Source organism: Lynx canadensis, chromosome A1, assembly GCF_007474595.2.
Source record: "Lynx canadensis isolate LIC74 chromosome A1, mLynCan4.pri.v2, whole genome shotgun sequence".
In the NCBI taxonomy this organism is placed as follows: domain Eukaryota; kingdom Metazoa; phylum Chordata; class Mammalia; order Carnivora; family Felidae; genus Lynx; species Lynx canadensis.
The window spans coordinates 180,535,713-180,557,226 of record NC_044303.2 but is presented as its reverse complement, the minus strand read 5'-3'; the positions used below and the strand labels follow the sequence as shown (position 1 = coordinate 180,557,226).

Sequence of the window (21,514 nt, the reverse complement as noted above, 5' to 3'; positions counted from 1 at the left end):
GATGTTCTGCAGTCTTTTGCCGCTGGAAACACCATATTCCATGTTGGCAAACCACCTTCACAAAGATAAGGTGAATGAATCCTATGCCAATTTGTAAAAGGTGCCTTTTAGCCACAGGCGCTAAATTAAATTTCCAGCAAATCCTTTTTAGAGAGGGTCACTGTTCATTTTCTATGGCTTTCTGAATTAAATATAAAAGCTTTCCTTAGAATCCCATTTATGACTTCCTTCCTCTCTCCTCTTCCCCCATCTCCCCTCACTAGTCTCCCCCCACCCCCACCTTAATTACAGCAAAGGGGGATTAGTCAGCGCAAGTCTCTGGGGAGTTCTGTACAGAGCCGTCTCTGAAATTAAACTAAAGAGAAAGTGGCAGCAGGCACGGAGCAAAGAGAACAGATGAGATTGATTGATTGATCTGAACTCATCAGATGAGTGTTCAGGACCACAGGCAAGGATGACAACAGAAACGAGAAGAAACTCTTCTGCCCTCCTTTCACACCCGACGCAGCCAAACAAAGCACCTGAGATCCAGACCTAGCTACCCCCGGCCACCATCCCGTGGACCTGGCCCAGCTTCTGTTATTGCTACTCTTAGACTGACAACAAGAGGGGCGGCTGAAGTCACAGAAGAGTAGCCACGAGAGCTGGACTCTGGCTTTCTCTGTAGGCGAGGGCCATTTTTCTTCTATTCAACCAACCTGTCTGGGGAAATGCAGGCCCTGTACCTGGACACTCGCTTTCAGCTTCTTGGCCAGGGGCCCTCGGCTCGCTCTCCTGAGGCTCATTTGTGGCATGCTGTGGACTTTGAAGAGGTCTTTGAAGACCCCATGGTTTCTCCTTAAAACTCCATGACTGCACCATCCCATTTAAAGTGGAAGCAAAAGGGTAGATTTTCTTGGTTGAATTATGCTATCACACGAGGGATCGGAGGGAGAGACGGGGAGCAATGATGAACACCAGGCTCAGATTCTTCTTCATAATAGCTAGCATTTGTTGAGTGCACACCATGACCGGGCCCTTTACATGCTAGTGCACTTCATTCTCACAACAACTGTGAGACAAGCATTTAATTCACTGTCCCTGCAGGGCAGAGAGACAAAGAAACTTGCCCAAAGTGGCAGAGCTCACCTTTAAACTCGGGTCTGCTTCAGGTTCTCTGTACTGTCTCCTTACACAGTGCCTTCACTGGCTTCTGCTTCATTCTCCACCCCCGAGATAAGGTCACTTTCTCACTAATGCAGGGGTTCTCAAACCTTATGAGCATCAAAAGCTCCTGGAGGGCTTATTAAAACCCAAAGGCTGGACCCACTCCCAGAGATTCTGATTCCATGGGTCTACAGTTCCAGGTGATGCTGGTCCAGGGACCTAATTTTGGGAACAACCGTTCTAAGGATTTTTAAATCTCTGTGGATACCATGTTGTTCAGGAGCCATCGATTAGCTGGCTGCTTGGTACTTCTAGTCCAGATTTCTGGACAGAGCAGTTATAACAGTAACAGTCAGTACCATTTATTGTCTACTCCTCAGGCACTGCACATACCTCATCATCTCAGCTGATCCTCACCACCGCCCCCGTTTACAGAGGAGAGAACAGAGGTCCCAGAGCTCACAAAGGGTGCAGCAGGAATTGCCGCCCTTTGCCTGGGCCTTAAATGTATTTAGCTGAAAACTCTTGGGGGCTGGCTGTCTTCTATTACTGTAATACAAACACCAATGAGGTTCCCCAAGACAACCATCAATATGAACCTCTGGTGGAAAGGCGAATGGAGTCCATTTGCAGAGAAACTCACAAAAGGGTTTCTGGCTGAGAGGAGAAAAGAACTTTCCAGGTAATAAGCAACTGCTCTTGGTATGGGGTGTATGGGGAGATCTGCTTTCTGACTACACAGAAAAGGAAGGCTTGAGCCTATCCCCAAATTAAAGGTAAAGAATCAAGTTCCTGCATTCTAATATCAGAATACCATCAAGGGAGCAGGGGGAGAGCATGTTGGGTGTGGGCTGGGAGGATGGGGAGAAGCAGGGACTAGGACTCCTCCTCCTCCACTGGACATAGCGGTGAAAACATAACCACAGCACTATGATGGACCTGCCAATGGTACCGACATTAGCTAAGAAAATAGTAAGTCATTATGTCCCAGTTCTATATGTTTTGTGACACTAATAGACTTTCCATCAGGGTGAAGAACACAAGGACGAATCCCCATGTCCTAAGGCAAAGAGAAATGAATCTGTCCACTGTGGAATGGGGGTTCAGAGCCGTGGATGGCACTGTCACACTTCCCCCTCTTCTGTTGCTCCCCCAACACCTCTTAGTTAACAGTAGAGAAAGGCACTGTTTCCTCCAGGACCTATCTGCAGAGCAAGCACAATAGGTTTTACTAGCAGCTCAGGGTGCAGCATGTAGGGCTGAGTGAGGCCGGTAGTACATGGGGCAGAAGCAGCGATCTTTACTTACAGCGTTCGAATCTTCGGCATGTGGTTGAAGCTAGTGACCAGGATGCGGCTAATGTTGTTGTTGTTGAGTGTGCTGTGAAGGTAGAGGAAAAGGGAAATGGTTAACAAGGAAGTAACATGGGGGGAAGGCAGCACCAAGATGCTTCTAGAAGGTGGCGGGAGGAACAGGTGTGACTGCCAGAAGAATCATAAGTCAACAGCTATGGAGCAGCTGGAGATAAGAGGTCTGATCTCCAGATGATAAGAGGATCCCTGATTCCTTTTTTTAAATTTTTTTTTATTTTAATGTTTATTTATTTTTGAGAGAGAGAGACAGAACATGAGCAGAGGAGGGGCAGAGAGAGAGGGAGACACAGATCCAAAGCAAGCTCCAGGCTCTGAGCCTGTCAGCACAGAGCCCGACGCAGGGCTCAAACTCACGAACTGTAAGATCATGACCTGAGCCAAAGTCAGATGCTTAATCAGGCTCCCTCCCCACATTCCTTTTTTCAGGTGGCTCTTTCCTCCCCTCTGTTGTCCTTGCCATACTTATTGACCTACCCATCTGGAGCCATAGTATCACTTCCTGAAATTCTACTATGTGCTGAGTGCCTCATTATGGCATCACTAATTCACACAACCACAGTGCCAGTTACATACGAGTGTCCTCATTTTAGAAAGAAGAAAACATATACATATCTTTTAGTAACACACGTACCTACCAGGTGGGTGTTATCTTTGTGCTATAGATGGGGAAGCTGAGCAACGGAGGGGTTTTCCCAAGGACCCCTAGCTGCTAAGCGTGAGAGACGGGATGTGAATCTAGCACTATCTTGCTCCAATTTCCCTGCTCTGTCCATTGTACATGCTGCCTAATACAGGGTCTATGTGGACAGTTCATTGTTAGTGTTTTCTCAGTAGCTCACCTTGTCTTACTCTGCCATAGGCCCGCACTAGCCCAGAAAGAAGCCTTTCTTTGGAAACTAAGCAGACTCCTTTTGTCCTTGGTTCTTGGTAAACACATTGCCTTTCTCTTAAAATGACCTCCAACGTTTTCTGTCCTGTGCCTTACTATAGCCCCATGACTTGGTCCATACGTGTTTCAAATTGAGTCGGATATATCTAGTTGCGTGATCTTAGGCAAATTATCAGCATCTCTTATCCACAGGTTATTCCATTGGCAGGAGGCACGTAATGGTACCTCACAGGTTGGTAAAAGGCTTAGTGTGGAGTATATACTCAGTAAATGGAGGCTACCAGGTTTACTGATGTTGGTGGAGACAATGTAGTCCTGTCCTGGTCATTCCTGTTTCCCCCTACCTGGACCTCCATGGAAGCAAAAATACAGCTGCATTCAGCACAGTGGCCCCCAAACCCACTGCACCCTAGGGGCCTGTGTAGAATCCTTCTTCCCCCACCCCAGGCCACAGGAGGATTCCAGTGATCACACCCCCTTGCCCCAGGCTATCCCTCAATTCCCTAGGGCCTTATTAGCATTTGTTTGGCTCTTGGGCCAGAAGAAAATATATTTACCTCAAGACACAGAACCTAGTACTTTTCCCTCCCCCCCCTTCCCATATTTCCCATGTGTCCAGCACTATTTTAGGCACATGGTAAAGAGCAAGGAGTAGACCACATTTGTGTTGCCTGCTTCTGCCTCCTCCATACTTTACCAATGCTCCAGTGCAGACACTTGGCATTTTATGAAGTTGAACCTAAGTAGTTGTTTTGTTTCATGTGGCCTAACTTTTCTTGTGAAGTGTGCTAACCCATCCTGTCTCCACACACCCAGGAACCTTCTGAATATCTTATCTGACAAGGCTGAAGAATCCATCACTCCACTTCCTTGGTAGGAAGCTTCCTGGAAGTAGGGACTATGCCTCACTCCAGCCCTCCATAGGATTAGGAATGCCTCTGGGGCAGAAATCATGGCCTTTGTTTCCCTTTCTATCTGTCCCACAGTTCTAGGCTCCACTCTTGGGGCAATACCTAGTTATTAGGATCATTGACTCACTACCAGACTTTTTCTCTCAAAGGTTAAAAAGCAAGAAGCCTTTGCAGAAAAGAGGCTTCCTTCCAACCATGCCCAGCCATTCACATCAGGTTGAGTTCACAGCCAGCCCTAATTTAGCTGAATACACAGTGCAGTTATATGCAGGGCTCGACTCTAACTGCATCCGGCAGTAGTCCGGCAGCAATGACTTATTAATGTATTACTACACTGATATTTAAATGTGAGCTGTAATGAGGGCTATAAACATTTACGATAATAGCAATTATTCCAGAACCAAAATGACTAAACACAGTATTCAGACTTTCATGATTTGCTGCGTGCCGCTGGCCAGCCCAGGAATGTCAGAGGGCTGGTCACCTCTTGGATGCTGATCTCCATTGCAGTTACAGTTTTTGTTTCCCTAATAAACACAGATTTATTTGATCTCCAGTCTTGGTGGCCTTTGCCCATGTATGGAGCACAGTGCTCTATCTGGTTCTCGCATCCCTAAGTAGCTGGCCTTCAATGGAAGTGGTGTGGGTCATAACCCCAACATGATGGGCAGGGTTGGGGGAGCATGCGCGTGGAAGGCAGAGACTGGTTCAGATTCTGGCTCTGCCACTTATAGCCTGTGCAACCATGAGGAAGTTTGCTTAATCTCATTAGGTTTCCTCCTTTGTAACACAGAGATAATAATAGCACCAATCTCAGGAGAGCTTTAGTGGCGATTAAATAAGATGATACTAATAATTGCCAACTTGGACTGAGAGCTAATGAATGCCAGGTAGGAACTGAACTGAGGGTTCTGCATGTACCATCTCAGTTAATTGCTCCAAACAGCCTATGAGGAAGGCATTTTTGTTATCACCTCTGTTTCATGGATGAAGCAAGTGGTAGGACCAGGATATGAATCCAAACTAGCCTGACTCCAGGAATGATGCCTGGATTTGTTGCTTACCGCTAGGATAACAGATTACTAAAGTTTAGTGGCGTAAACACAAATTTATTCTCTCACAGTCTGGGAGGTCAGAAGTCTAACATGGGTTCGTGGGACCACGTTTCTTCTGGAGGCATCAGGAGGAGAATGTTTCAATGTCCTTTGCTACTTGTAGAGACCACCCACATTCTTTGGCCTGTGCTTCCCTTCCTTGCAGTACTCTGAGCTCCTGCTTCTGTGGCCACATCTCCCACTGTTCACTGTGATCCGTTCCTGTTATGAGGACCCTTGGGAGGACATTCAGAGCCCAAGTGATAATCCAGGATAACCTGCCCATCGCAGGATCCTTATCTTAGTCACATCTCCCAAATCTCTTTTGCCATATAAGGTAACATTCCTAAATTCCTGGGATGAGGACAAGGACATTTTTGGAGAGAGGGGCATTATCCAGCTGACTACCACACCCTGAACAAGGCATGGGAAGTGCAGTTGTTACACACAGCCTGGCTCACATGCAATGCCCAGTAATGATCAGCTGTTATTTTAGCTTGGGTTTGATAGTATTTTATAGTTTACAGTATGCTTTCACATTCCTGTCATTTGATGCTTGTAGAACCCTGAGGTTGGGATTCTTACCTTACTGTATAGATGAGCAATTTTAAGCTATGAGAGGGACACCCAGGGTAGCACATCAGCTCCTGGAGGGTTCAGGGATTACTGTTCTCTTTTACACCACAGTTTCTCTCAGCTTGCCCACTGCCTCCTGTTTTCAGGGCAAGCTTACTACCCCACCATAGACATTCTCTGTCATGTCTACCCTGGCACCCAAAGTTAGAAAGAACTGCACAAGTATCTCCTGTTCTGTAAACTTCCTTGAAAATTAACCAACAGGAAAATAAATGTTTGGGTCTGACAATGCCCCCCATGCTTACTGCATGGCTGGCCCAGACTAGGCTATGGTGACCTCATCCCTCATCTTTCTTACTTCCATCTCTTGGAGGGGTTCCCCCATTTCCATAGTCTAGTCTCAACCTCACTGCTCTGCTCCTTTGGACAGATTCTGAGAAAATACACTTTATCCCCAGTCACCCAGGTTGGAGGCTACTCCCAAATGAATGCTCTCAATTCAGCATTTTCCATCAGTGTCAAGATCAAGCCAGGCTCAGATCAATTCTGTAAGACTTCAGTTCTGGTCTCCCCTTTTGCACTGTCAGAGCTCCTGAATGGGCATTTGAGTCTAAACTAGAAATAAAGCCATTCCCTCCCCAATGCCCATGAGATCTAAAGACAGTCTGTCTACCTCCCATTTCTCTTTTATAAAACCCATTACCCCATTATACTATGTTTATATTGAGACTAAGTGTGGCCAGTATACTGAGTAGTCGCTCTTCTGTTTTGTCATAATCAGAACATAAATGTTTAATGAAAAAGGATCATTCTCCTATTAAAATGATCCATGTGGACAATGCTAGTTTTAACAATGGATCCCATTCTCTCTCAGTTGTGAGCACCAGGAGGAGGGCTTTAAACTTTTCTCCCCCAGGGCACTAAGGGATTAGTGAACTTATTGTTGCTCCTGTTGAGCCCAACTAGAACCCTGCTACCCTGAAAAAAATGTGCTTGTGTTCCTCAGCTAAATATCAGGGCACTGTGGCAAGACAAGGGCTCCCAGTAATGAAGAATACGTGAGAAGCTGTGCACGTACTGGGATTGATGAACTACTGCCCACAGGTCAAACACCATCCAATACAGAATGTTTTTTGTAAATAAAGTTTACCTACCTGTTTATGTATTGTCTATGGCTGCTTCCGTGTCACAACAGCCGAGGAGACACAACAGAGACCACAGGGCACAAAGCCTAAAATAATTAATATCTGCCTTTTTATAGAAAATGTTTGCCGACCCTTGGCTGCTCTAGAACTGGGAAATTCCAGTCCTGCCTTTGTCAGTAATTAACTGTGATCTGCTGGCAAGTGGCATAACTACTCCGTAAGAAGAGGGGATTAGGTCAGAGACTGTCAAAACACTGGTAGGAAAGCCCAAGTAGCAACCGGGAGGGCTGGGAATCTAAAGCCGGTGGTCTAACTCTAGAATCCACACATATCTGGCCTGCACCACAGTCCCACCTGGAAGATGGCTCCCACTGCGTCCAGAACCTACAATGCTGTGATGAAATCGGAACCAAGGAGAAGGCCCTGTTCAAGGGACAGGGCAGGTGTACCCAGATTGGGTTGGGTGTGGGATGAAAAACTTGGGTAGTGGTTCTCCAAGTGTGGTCCTCAGACCTGCAGCATCACCTGGGAACTTGCTAGAGATGCATATCTTCAGGCCCTACCTAGGCCCACTGAATCAGAAGCTCTGGGGGAGAGGGGGGGTCCCAGCCATGTGCGTTTTTAACAAACCCTCCAGAGGATTCTCATGCAAGCTCAAGTTTGAAAACCATTGAGCTAGAGGCATAGCTAAGAATAGAGCCTTTACCTAAGTGTAGAGGACACAATATAGGCTATCTTCTTGCTGACTCTGGGACTTGAAAGCCTCTTTGTGGAGGGCATGGTGCTTTCCTGCTTAGAAAGAGGCCCAGGCTCTGAAACAGTACACAGTCCTCCATGGAGGTAGCTGTAATCACCCTGGGAAAGCTCCAACTTGGCATCTGCCCCTGGCTCCCTACTGTTCCCTGCTGAGTGCTGGAGTGTGGCTCTCCTTCACATCCCTCAAGATAGCCATCTTTGATCTGGAGGAGCTAAGTCCAGATGTAGCCACACCACCCTGGCAACCTTAATAAGGCTGACATTTCCCTCTGTCTCCTCCGATTAGGCCATCGCTTTAATCACTCTGTGCTTTCTTGGCTCTGGGCGTAATCTGCGTGTTGTGTGTCCATAACACTATGTAATTGGCTCTAATGCAGCAATATTATCTGTGAGCATGTATCACATAATTGCAAAACCAGGCATCCACAATAAGTGCCACTGCAGTTTCCCAGTGTGCCAACCTTCCTGGGATACTCTTTGAGCCCCTCCTATTCCCCTTTGGGAATCCAAACTCCTTGGGCTAGATAAATCCTCTGGAAGGCTAGCCTGTTTCCCTTGTCTCAAGGCAGGTTAATTGTTCCTTAAGTCTAGGTTCCCTCCTTAATAATCCCCAGGAAGGAGACTCTTGGTGAGTCATTGGCAGCCATGGCAGCAGAATATCTTTTTAAAGTGAGCTTGGAGATGCTCTGACTTGTACTTATAGACACCAGGGTCCCAATGGCCAGCACTCTAGGCCCTGAAGATACCACTTCTCCAACAGTGCCTATATTGAATTTACAGGGGCAAACACAAACCAAAGTAGGCAGCCATCATTTTCTGAAGAGCAGCTGAGTGCAAATAGTGTGGCTAGACCCTGTAGGAAATATCTAAACTGCTGGCATGGGGAATGAGAAGCACAGAGGGATTCTGGCAGCACCTCTGTGGTGGACCTCAAAGGGAGGGACTGAGGGAGGGCTCACTTCTCCCTCTCCCTTTTGCTGGCTCAGACAGGAGGGGAGGAATGAAATTGAGGATGCTTTAGGTGCCTGCTTTCTTCTCTGGTTTACATGTCAAAGCAGGACTAGCCTGTCCTGGTCTTGCTTAGTGGCTGCTGATTGGACCAGCCATCATGGTACCAGGAATCAAGGCCTATTGCTGATGACCAGGCCCTTCCACATCCTCCTCAGTCCTGGGAATGTGAATGCTGCTGGCTGGCTCAGCCCACTAGGATGTGTGTAGGTGGTGTCCTCTTTGTGAACTTGGCTGCAGGAGAACACATGCCAAATGCCCACTAAGTTTGAGAGAGGCATCCCCAAGCCTTTCCCCCCAGCCCAGAATTGCTTCCCAACTGATTGACTCAGTCATTTCTGGTGAAGCTTCTCTGCATGTTCCCCTCCCATCCAGGTTGAACTTGCCTTTCTCACCCAGCTGTACACTGTTCTAATTTGGCTGGAGGCTCTAGGAACTCCAGAAATCAGGAAGAAGTATAATGACACGCCCTTTGAGAAAACCTAAACTGAATATTATAGGTTCTTCCACGAACTCTGCCTTCTGAGTGAGACTAGTAAAGAATGCTGCTTTGGTGTGAGCTTGCCAAGAGCTTCCAGTAAAGATGTCAGTAATAGCAATACAATACTATTAAGTATTTGCTATGTGCTGGCACCAATCCTCAGGTAGTCGTTTCCATTTTGGATCCTAAGAAATGAACTCACTTAGAGATGAACTTACTTAGAGATGAACTCTTCAAAGAGTTGAACTTAGAGATCGAACTCTGCCCTGATCACAGCTAGTAAATTGTGGAGCCAATGTTCAAATACAGGCAAAAGGGACACCAGGGCCCTATATTTTTAACTGTTACACAAAACTGCCTCTTACAGGATCATCTGACAGATGCTGGCTGTCCAATTTCCGTGTCTTTCCTAAGGCAGAGATGAGTCCTATAGGCTAGTGCTGGTCTCAGCCCTCACAGACTTCCATGTGGCAGTGACTGTGGAGTTTGCCTCACTGCCAAGGCTGCTCAAAGACAACAGCATTACCTGACCCTCCTCTCGTCCTCAGAACAGAGAGCCCAGCATGGAGAGTGAGGGCAGTGGTAGAGCCTACACAGAAGGGAGAGAAATGGGTCTTAAAGCCTCTGAGGTCAAGGTTTGGCTAACAAGTCTAATCGCTGCCAGAAGCCACCTTTACTGTTGGATCGGTGGACTGGAATTTTTAAGCATACCCCCGCAGAACTAAGAGTACAGGTCTGCTTCTTAAGCAAAGCTCATCTTTTGGCTATTTGCAGCAGGTAGTGAGTCTCTGAGGGCAGATGGGGCAGGAGGGATGAAGGGAGAGAGGAGAAAGGATGGTGGGAAGCCACCTCTCACATCACCATGCTCTCCGGGACTATCCTGGGTGCCGCCAATTACTGATTTCCTTGATCTCCCTGCGGACCGTTTAAATTAAAGCTCATAAACCATTGTGTGGGCATATAATGAAAACAACTGATGCTGCACTGATTAGTCCATTACTCTCAACTGTTAGAAAACATAATGATCTCACAAGGGGCCTTATTCACTGACGTATAGCAGGCGAGCTCTCATTGACACCTCAAATTAGCAGCCAAAGCAATAACAGCTGGGGGTTTTTGTCTCAATATTTGTACCCGACTCTAAAGTGATTTGGCACCGGGTGAGCGTTATTTTTAAACACAGAGCTCTCACCGCCAAGTAACATTTTAAATGGTCTCCAGGTGTCATGTAAAACCTACAGAAATAAATAAAACAATCAGCTGCCAATTTGAGCCTTTGATGGTACGGATTCCTTAACAAAGGGCTTGTCTTTGGTTCTTCCTTCATTATATATTCATATTGTGACAGGAAGAAACTCATCTCCTTCTACCCGGCAGAGCTTCAGTGTTAAAAGGAGGAAAGAAAAGATGCCTCCAAAATAAATGTAAAAAGTGGAAGATCAAAAGGGAAACATGAATCTTCAAATTGTGCCAATCATCAGTCAGATGGCTGGTAGTGTAGCATTCCTGATGCTCCAGTGTTTTACATCCCTTAATTCTGAAGATCTCCTTACCCAGTTTTTTTTGAGATCATCACAGACACTGCCTAGTGGTGATTCAGAAGCATTCAACTGTCTCCCAATGACCGATTTAATTGTAAAATGTACTTAAACGACAACATGAATGAGGTGGCCTCTGCTGATCCTGTTTCATCATCCATAAGCTGGGAATCTGGACGATCAATCTTGTCTACTACATTATTTAGAAATCAGGAAGTTGCCAGTGTGCCAAGATGTCTGCAATGGACTGAGAATGGAAGAACGGCCTCCAACTTACATAACCGAACAGGTGAGTTTGCAGGCGAGAGGGGGAGAAATGGACAATTTCCCCCTCAGCTGCATTTCAGCCTGTAAGAGGGGAAGAACAGGAAGTCTTGGAATGCCCACTGATGTGTGCGCAGTGAGAGGGCAGAGAACACGCCAGTGTTGCACCCTGTTGTATAGGCAGGGCCCAGCCAGAGTCTGGCACACAGGACAACTCAAGAAATATTTACTGCATGGATGGATGAGTTTTAGAAGGTGAAGGGTCATGCTTTTGGCATCTTTTCATAAAAATACATTTCTGCTCTGAACAGCTGCCTGGGCTGATCCAGGAGTACAAACTCAGTTGCCTGCAGGAGCCAGGCTTTTACATCTGCAGTAAGTGGGTTGTATGGAGTCTGCAACAAACCCACCTCTGCCACATGGGACGGTTACTTCTTGTTTCAAAGGCTTGTCGCTATGCTGGAATGTGGGTGCAAGTGCTGCCACTTATCCTTTTTTTTTTTTTTTTTCTCAAGAGAAAGCCAGACATCTAGCATTCTTATATGAAGTCTTCTGGTTTTTTAATATTGGTGAATAGATCCATCTTAGGTAACAAAAGTCACAAATGAGACATACCTTGGATTGGATTACAGATGCCCGCTTTTAGTGTCTGAACCAAAAGATCAATTTAACAATCTGAATCAAATTATATATATATGATAGATATATATATAGAAGTATAAATATGATTTATATATATACACACACAAGAGATACATACAGATATACATACACACATGATGTATACATAACATAGATACACACACACATATATACATACAAATATATTATGTATGTACATACTATACATACACACACATATTTAAACACATACATATCACATATATCAAATATACATATCATATAACTAACATACTTTGAGATATATATTATCATTATATATATAATACTATATAATAATAAAATCCAAAGTATTTGGGGGCCCCTGGGTAGCTCAGTCGGGTAAGTGTCTAACTCTTTGGCTCAGGTCATGATCTCACGGTTCATGGGGTCATCGAGCCACATGCTGGGCTCTGCGATGACAGTGTGGAGCCTGCTTGGGATTCTCTCCCTCCCTCCCTCTCTGCCCCTTCCCCTGCTCACACTCAGGCTTCTCTCTCTTTCTTAGATAAATAAAATTAAAAACTTAAAAAAAATAAAGACGTATTTTAATGGTGAGACATAGTTAATGTCCTTCCTTCTGTACTGCATCTCTGGGAGGACAGCCACTGGGAACCTACTATTTAAATGAACTATCTTAAATGATAGAAAATTATTCAAGGTTCCTTCCCCCCATCTCCCATCCCACTATCATTATCTGGAGACAAAGAGCCCTGAGGAAGTTTCTGTTTCTAAGGGTAAGACTGTGTCCCACCAGGCAAGTGTGCCCTTGCCAGCTCCCACACACCATGCATCAGTCCTGTGGCTAAACCTGTAAGTTGTTTCTTGTGAACAGTTTGGAACTAAGCTACAGTGTGCACGAGGCTCTGTTTCTCAGTGGAGATGCTGGCAAGGTCTGGGTTCACCCTGTGGTGTTTGCAAGGAAAGGGCTCTCTTGGGGAGCTAGGCACAGTTTACTTGGGCTATTTGGGCTCAAACAGGGGCAGGGACCCCTGTGCTCACTCATCAGGCCTCTGGTCACCACTGGTAGCCAGGATCAACGATGTAGTATTCAATCTCTTCCCAGATTGCCTTCCTAACAGATAGCAACCTGGTGGATACTGGGGTGGTCAACACCCCAGCAGTGCCTGCAGGACTAGAAGGCCCTAGAAAGGGAGGGTGTTGGTCCCCATACTGAACATACACTGTTCTCTCTGGAAAAATGCTAGAGATTAAGAGATGATGGGCTGGACAGAGCATAGAGGCTGGCTTCACTAGTCTTTGTTTCCCTTTTGCTAATACAGGGGAAAGGTAGACGGTAATACAGAGCACTAGACAAAGAGCCAACAGACTTGTTTCCTGGCTTGTTCTTCTATGAAGTTTTTCCATGGCTATGTGTAACTTACTCAACCTTCTGGGGAGTTTCTTTCTTTTAAGACAAATTATAGGACTGGTTGATCTCCAGGGTCTTTCCAACTACAGTTACACTCTCCGATTCCCACTGGGCTGGTGCTGGCTCTAAAATGGCAATTTTGGAATGGGAACTGTTTTCCAGACAGCAGTGGAAGAGGTTGTGGATGTCCAGATCTGTATAAAGATAGGACGTCTGGCCCGACTCTGAAAGTCACAACTAACCCCCACTGCATTTGAAAAGTTATGCAGGGTCAGCTCTTTTTCTTTTTCTCTTTATGTAAATAAAGCTCGGCTTCTGTTGGGTTAATGGGCTGGCTTCTCAACTAGCTGCCGCATATCTAGCTTATGTATGGAGAAGGGACGGGTCCAGACATGGGAGTGATTTTCCTACCCAGTTGACTTCGTGGGAAGTGATTTGCAAGGCTGAAGAAGTGTATAATTGGGATCAGGAAACTAATTTTCACAGAGAGAGATTTCACTTTGGGGGGAGATGGTTTTAATAATCATACTCCTGGGTTTCAATGAAAATGGGTCTTTTGCAGGCCACAAGATCCAATGGTTAAATTCAGATAGAGAAATGGACAGAGTGGAGGGTGAGGGAGTGGCAGATATCTTAAAGTATTAGTTTCAGAAAATACACTGTTTTAAATGTGCTTCTTAATGAATGTGAAATGGCTCCAGTGGTTTGGAACAAAGCAAATAGGAAAGCAGGCCCCGTGGGAGCAATGGAGATGTGTAGAGGGCAATCCCTGTCCCAAATGAGGTACTCAGCACTCAGCTTTAAACCTGTGTGTCCAATAAGGTAGCCATGAGCTAAAGGTAGTGATTTCAATTTAAATCAATTAGAATTAAATAAAAGTTCAGTTCCTCAGTTGTACTAGCCACATTTCAAGTGCTCAAGAGCTCAAGAGTCACACTGTGGTTAGTGGCTGTCACATTGGATAACACGCATAAGTATTTCTTGCATCACACAAAGTCCTACTGGACAGGGCTGCTCTAGATAATCAGGGACAAAAGCATGCCCAGGGTTGCCACAGCTTCCAGATATTCTGGGAAAGTTGAATTTAGACACTTACAAATAAGTGTCTTATTTATAATAACTAATTACCTGAGTTTTACACACTGGCAACTAATTCTAATTTTTTAAACACCATAAAGACTAAAACAATTTTAAAAAATCAAATTCCACAGCTGAAGTTTTCAATCAACTATTAATCAATAGTTGGGGTGCTCTGATTTAGTTATAAATCAAGATGGAATGGGCACGCTAGAGCTTCTGTGAGTCCAAAGAATACAAACATGACACTGGAGAAACAGAATCAGATTCCTTCACCCTCCCTCCTCATCCCTTGCTCCTGAGTGGTTTTGCATACAGGAAATGGAAGCTCAGAGAAAGGGAGGATGTTCTGATTCTCCCCAGTACTGCATCTCCATGTCTTCAACATGCCATCCTCTCCTCCATAAGCCAGCTAACAGGAAGGGGTCAATATCCTGCTTGAGTTCCTAGGACTTGGCTTTCAGGACACAGTTCTTGCAGAGTAATGGGCTCTTGGCCATAGGTGAGCCAAACCATCCGATATTCTGCATCCTGGATGGAAGTGGCAGCTCCAGCCAAGAGTCAGGTTAGGCTTTTCAAGGCATCATGGTTCTTGGCCGGGGGGCCCTTGAGAGCCACGAGATGAGAACTGAACAAAGGGCAAGATACTCACTGAAAGTGCTCACACACTGGTCACCAAAGTCATTGCTGGCTGCTGGGGGATAGAGATAAGGCAGAGGCTGACCATTGGCATAGGAGCACATTTGCAAATCAGTGTAGAAGCTGCATTTTAGAAGTGAACTGACCCCACTGGCCTCTGCATCTTGTCCCAGAGAAAAACCTCTCTGTTATCTTTCTGTTTTCAAAGATGCAGGGCTATTTTTCTAGTTTGTTTTAGGTGGGATAAAGGAAACCAAAAGGCTGCTCTCAAATCTAGTTTGTCAAGACAGAATTTCAGCCAGGGTCCTGGTGGCTGGAGTCTGTGGCTCCCTCAAGCAGCAAGACTTCCAACACCCGATCCACCCAAGTGGTGCTCATAGAAGCTGAAAATGGTACTCCTACCAATTACAGATCCTCTGTGATCAAGAACAAATAGTTCAGGACCTTCACCACATCCTCTTAACCCAGGAATGTACACCAACACATTTTCTTTCAGAGACCTAAAACTAGCCTTTATTTAACAGAAACATGAAATCAAATGGAAACCACTAGAATATCTTCCCCCACCTGAATTCTAGCTACTTGAATTGTTCAAGGGCTGCTTATTTAAATGGAAAAAATTATCCTGTATTTCAGAGAAAATTCACTTTTTCCTTAAGTTGATGTTCTCAAACCAAGCTAGTCATTTTAAGAACATGACTATGATTGAGCCTTGAGTTTGGGTGACTACAAAGGAGGGGGGTGTGTTGTGTGGCCCACGTGAGCATTTACAGAAAACCCAGTTCTTTTCCTAGTATTCTGGGAGCTGAACGGAAGTTACTGGTGCCCTCCACAAAGTACAATTTTAATTCTGATTTCCTGAACAAATCACAATTTGTAGCACAGTACCAAAAAAAAAAAATCATATTCTGTAGGTATTTTAAGACTTTCATTAGGCAATGACAGTTCTATTCAAAGGTATGTCAGACTAAATACCCTGATTCACAATTCAGTTGAAACAAATGTTTCCAGCTCCCAGAGAAACCCAGGTGAAACACTTTGTAAATAAACAAAAACAAGACTTGTCTGTTAGAAACACCAATTTTCACTACGGCTCTAATTTTTTCATTGGTAATAAAAAAAAAAATTGCCATTGCTGGAGGAATGAAAAACCAAAGACACTGTTTTGTTCAATATTTAAAATAATTCTGGGACAACCACAACCTTAGTTCTGAGTAGGACCGAGACATAACATAGATATAATAGGGTGGAGTAGGCTTCAATTCAGTTAATTTCCACTCGATTTGGGTTCTCTGTCTTTAAATGACTACCTAACTATGTTCCAGGTTCGTGTGAAGTTCTGGCGATAAGGCAGTGAAACAGTATAGGTGTATCCTTCAACCTTGACTGTGACGAGTGTCTGGTTGGGTGTGTGCTATTTGCTAGACACACACCTATGGTATCTCCTTTAATCCACACAATAGCCTAAGGGGTTGGTATTACTGCTACTATTTTTTCAGTGAGTAAAGGAACCCCAAACCACCCAGTTTGGTGAAGCCGGCCTGGAGGCCAGTCCTATGGGAGGACTCTAACACCCCCAAAGTCAAATGTGGCCTCATGCCTCCAGGTTTGGGGCAGTTTTGCAGAACTGGATGTAAGTCTGATTAAGCTGAGGTCATAGGTTTAGATCTGAGTGCCCTATGGGTCAACTTTTCAAAAGGAAAAACTATCATTCCTGAATCACTGTGGGCATTTACAGTAGCCTGTAATCTTACTAATGCATATAATTGTTTCTCTGGTATGGGTGCTGCAGAATGCACTTTTTAATTTTAATTTTTTGTAGCAGAGCAGGGAAGTGCAGGGGCTGGATTTGCTACTTGAAGAGCAGTCCCGTGTACTTGCCAGTGTCACTCTGGACAAGCCGTGCAGCTTCTCTAAGCCTCAGTTTCCTCACGAGAAAAACAAGATCAAGAGGTTCTACCTTGTAAGGTTGTGGTGAGGATTCACATAAAATGCTGCATCCTAATATCATAGCACTTGGAAGATAGCGGACACTAAGAACTAGAGGCCATAACAGTAATTATAATATCTATAGTGACTATCCTAATAATTGTTATAACATCATTGTATTATATATTGTTAATTATTATTTGTTAATCAGAGCATCTAGTTCTACATTCAGAGGAAGCTCAGTTGAAGTGGAGGATAGACCTCCACTTGTATACAGCTCTGGGTTTTCTTTACTGGGCCAACAGTGTCTATGAAAAGTCCTTACACCCAATGCCCTGCACCCTTCAGCCAGGACAACAACCCCATGCTAGAGAAGTGAGCGCACCCTGACATGGGTATCAGGATTGCCAGTTTCTTGTCACTGCCTTCTTCTTATACCAGCAAAGGACTTTCTTCTCTATTCTTCTGTGTCTACAGTGGGACTTGGGGTCACAAGCCATGTCGTACCTGCCCAGATGTGGCAGAACTAAAACAACCCTGAAAGTCTGGCCAATTTCCACACACCACTGCTTTAAGTCTTGAATCTCTCTTCTCTAAATGTGGGCTAAGCAAGAGCTCAGTACATGGGATGACAAAAGGGTCTAGGGAGCATGAAATTGGGTGGGGGGTGTTTATCTCTTATTTCTCATCAATTGCATAAATCCAATGACCACTGCTTTAAAGTCAAGAGAATTTGGAAGCTAGTTCAACTTTTGAGAAGACCTTCCCAGAAGATGAGAAATGAGAGATTCCTGCTTGCTTCTGTAGTGTCCCTGCTCGGTTTGGGACTTCTGGGCTCCACATCACTTAGCTCTGCTTGTACATGTCCACTCAACAATTCTGGTAAGCTCTGGCCCATAGTGTTTGGTCCGCCAGAGACTCTTCTTCTAAAGCTTTATTGTCTCTGGCATTTGGTGCCATGCTGGCACATAGGGTGTCCCTGCATCTTGGATGGACTAAAGCACGGGCCACCTGGGCTGGTGGGGAACTGAAATGAATGGAGGTCGATGGGAAGGTGGAGTCTATACATCCCATCTAGGGAGGGAACGTGCTCTTTAGCCACAACTGATTGTATTGTCACATTGGCAGCCCAGGGTTGCCAATGCTTTTGGCTTGCCAGAAATCCTAAGCTGGGAATCTATACTTTTATGAAGAATTTTGTATTTTTAAAATACAAAATGCTGATTTCAGTGAAAAACTACTCAACGGGATTTTAAAAACTCATCTGTGGCTGCAATATAGTCTGTGATCTATCTAGTTTGCAACCTCTGGTTTTAAGAGAGCTGAAAGCAGAATCATTCCTTGATTCTGTCATGTACTAAAGTTTGCCCCCTAGCCCCAATCTCCTAAATAACAGCAAACACTTAATAATGGTTTTGAAAGGACAGCTGTGCTTAGGATCCCTGATCTTACTGAGGGTTTTTTTTTTTTTTTTTTTTTCCTGAATAGCCTAGTTGCATGGAGGTGTCCAATGTGGAAAAAGAACATAGGATCAGGGGTCTGCAGGCCCAGATTGTCGACCCTTTGCTGCCACTAACTTGCTGTTTTCCCTCGGCAAATGTCCTAGCCAGAGCTTGGACAAGGGTAAGGGAAGCGGGGTTCCCGGGCCAAACGTTATGTGGCCTGGTCCTCGCTCTCACCTGCTCTCAACCTTTCTGTGCCTTATCTCAAAATAAAAGGTCATTCTGGAGACAACTAAGATCCTTCCTGGCCCCGCCTACAATAATTTCACTGAATTTCAAAAACTGGCAAGTGACATAAGTGGAGCGAGCCCTTCCAAACAGCACACATTAGTTATCTGCAGATGTGCTGGACCTGCATACAATTTAGCTGGTACCAGGGGTTTATCAAGGGCAGGATACTCACTGGGATGTATGAGCATTTTCAGGCTGTGCTCCTGACATCTTTGGTTTGGCATTTTTTTGGCAGCACATCTACTAAACTTCTGATTTGCTGCATAAAGTCGGGAGACATGTCTGAAAATCTTTTTTCCTCTCCCACAGTATTATTGAAAAAAGTTAATTACTTTATTAAGTAGGTTTTTTCATTTTGTTTCATTTTTCCATATGCTTAATTTTTTTTTTTTTTTCATTAAACAGATTTCTGACCCAGGATGGCATGTTGGGCAGGGAGGTGACTGGTATTACTGGCGAAATGCCTGGCTGTCCTCAACCTGACAGTCAGGGAAACCCACGGCTCAGGGTACCGCAACAAATGATTCCTGACCACACAGAGTCAGAAATGCAGTCTTGGCATATTCGACGGCAGTGTAAACACAACCAGAAGGAAAACGGACTAAGTGAATCGCCAAATGTATAGAACAGGTGGAAATGAAAGGCCAGTGATTTGGGTAACAGAAGGTGTCTGAGTCGTAGAAACTCTCAGTTAAGGACCTTAAGGCCATACAGAAAGCTGGGGCTATATCGTGGGAAGGTCTGAAGAATGGAGCCAACAAACCACTGAGTGTCAAAGTCAAATGGTGATGTCCAGAAGTGAGAATAAATCACACCTGGGACCAGAATGTGAGTCGGTGAGAAAGTGGGATTATTTTCTTTCCCTGGCAAGTCTGATTTACCTTCAAATTTGTGGGGACCCATTCACTGGGTAAAAAAAAAAAAAATGACAATTTCACAAGCATATGGGAGGCTCCAAACTCTCTGATAGCTCGCCTAGCCTGGCTCTGGGGGTCCGGTTCACATCACTGTGTGTCACATGTTGGCCATGCTTCAGGGAGCCAACACCACGAGGGCCTTGGCCACACAGATCAGTAAAGCAGCTTGGTAGAATGGTTAATCACACAGGCTCTGCTGCTTACTAGTTAAGCAGTTACTTGACTTCTATGAGATGGGTCCTTTGCAGAAGGAGGGAGATGACAATGGCAGCTTCATGAGGGTTGTGAGGATGCAGAGAGGCAAGGTATGTAAAAGCACGGTTGGGCACGGATAACTGCACAACAATGCTACAAAGGCAGTATCATGTGCACCATGATTCTTCTTGGTGGCACTGGAGCCTTGAGAAATTTCACTCACGCTGTGTTTTTTTGTTTGTTTGTTTGTTTTTCCTTAGCCCCTTTTCTGGTTACCTGTAAAGGGGAGAAGGGTGGTGGCTCTTTTCCTTTGTTCACCATATTCTCTGCTAGACCTTCCCCAGGGGTATGAGCCAAAAATGAGGATCAAGAGAGCAGGTGTCACAGTCTTTTCCAGCCTTGTGCCCATTCCTCTCTTCTTACTGCCAGTGTTTCTCCCAGGCTCACCTCCTAAGTTCCCATTCAGTGTATCCTGTGAGACCAACCCCAGCCTGGATGGGAAGAAGTTTTACAGCATTTTCATCTGCAGAAAGGATGAAATAACAGGGGGATCCCTTGCGAAATATTTCCACTAGTTGACATCCACAAACTTTCCTTAAGTTAATTTTGAGAGAGCTTTCCATGGAATAATCATGGGCTTTCCTTGTTTTTGCCTAATGTCAGAGAGAAAATACACCTGAAGTTACTCTATTTTGTCTTCTTAATCTGCAGACTTTTAAAGCTTTTGATACTTAAAGATGAGTTTTCTGGGGATAAGGTGTTTTGAACCTCTCTCTCTCAAAAACTTATTAAGTTAATATATGATGCCTTCACTTAGTTCCTATTTATTATTTCATTGTCAAGGTTCTTTATGATGGCTAAGTTGTGATTATGGAGAAGTATTATAAAATTTCAATGTTCAAATGAGATTTGGAAGGTCTGGGGGTGGGGAGAGGAGATTCTTAAATGGAGATGTCGGCTCCAGCCAATTTCAGAATGGCTCACCATTAAGATAGATGGTTCCAAAGCCGTGTGCCTCTGCTGGAAATTAAAAACCCATGGAATAAATGATTATGATTAATTTTAAGTACTTAGCCATGTGAAGCCAAATCAGAGCGTCTTTAAAACAAAGCTATTGATCTGGCTTTGTTTGGAATTGAGGAGATAAACTAATCAGGTCCTGTGGGCTCTTTGCAATAATAGAGAAGGAGAACTACTCCCCCCCCCCCCCAGAGGCTTTTAAGCTTCAAGTTTGAGAAACCTGGTGTACCAACATGCTATAATATACCAATGTTTTAAAAATAGCAAAGCACTGGCATAGAGAGGAGCAGTTCAGTTCTGTCCCAGACGGGGTTTGATGGGGGTGCGGGCATGATGGAGAGTTAGGGGAGTAGATGGGACGGCATTCAGAAAGCCACTTCTATGTGTACAAAAGCTGACTCTTTTTAAAGTTGAGGAAACAAACTCAGAGAAGTTGAGCCATTTGGCCTGAGTCCCACTGCACCCAGGACCCCATACCCACGGTATCTGACTGTCCAGCCCTATCCTCTGCCCCAGACAGGTCTCCCATTGAGACGAGGCATCACCACTCCCAGTGCAGAGAACTACATGCAGGCTGTCAGGTCATCACAGCTGTTTCATGGCAGCTGGTGATTTCCATTTCCTGGTCTCTTCCCAAGGAATTTTCTCATCCTTCCCAAGAAAAGGGTGAAATTCTCCTAGCAGCCCTTTCCCGAAATGCTTTTTTTTGTAGGCTGGGGAAAACTGCGCCTACCCTTCTCAGCCTCAGCCTCTTGATAAGAGAAGTCCTAAGTCACTAAATTGGGCTGGCA

At 44.9% G+C, this 21,514-nt stretch overlaps 1 protein-coding gene across 1 annotated transcript in view; it reads right to left on the bottom strand.

Moving 5' to 3' along the window:
* SLIT3 (slit guidance ligand 3) overlaps window positions 1-21,514 on the bottom strand; it is a 591,744-nt gene that overhangs the window by 129,282 nt on the left and 440,948 nt on the right. The window contains 1 exon segment of the mRNA XM_030327818.1: window positions 2,455-2,526. Coding sequence (XP_030183678.1) covers window positions 2,455-2,526 — 72 coding nt within the window.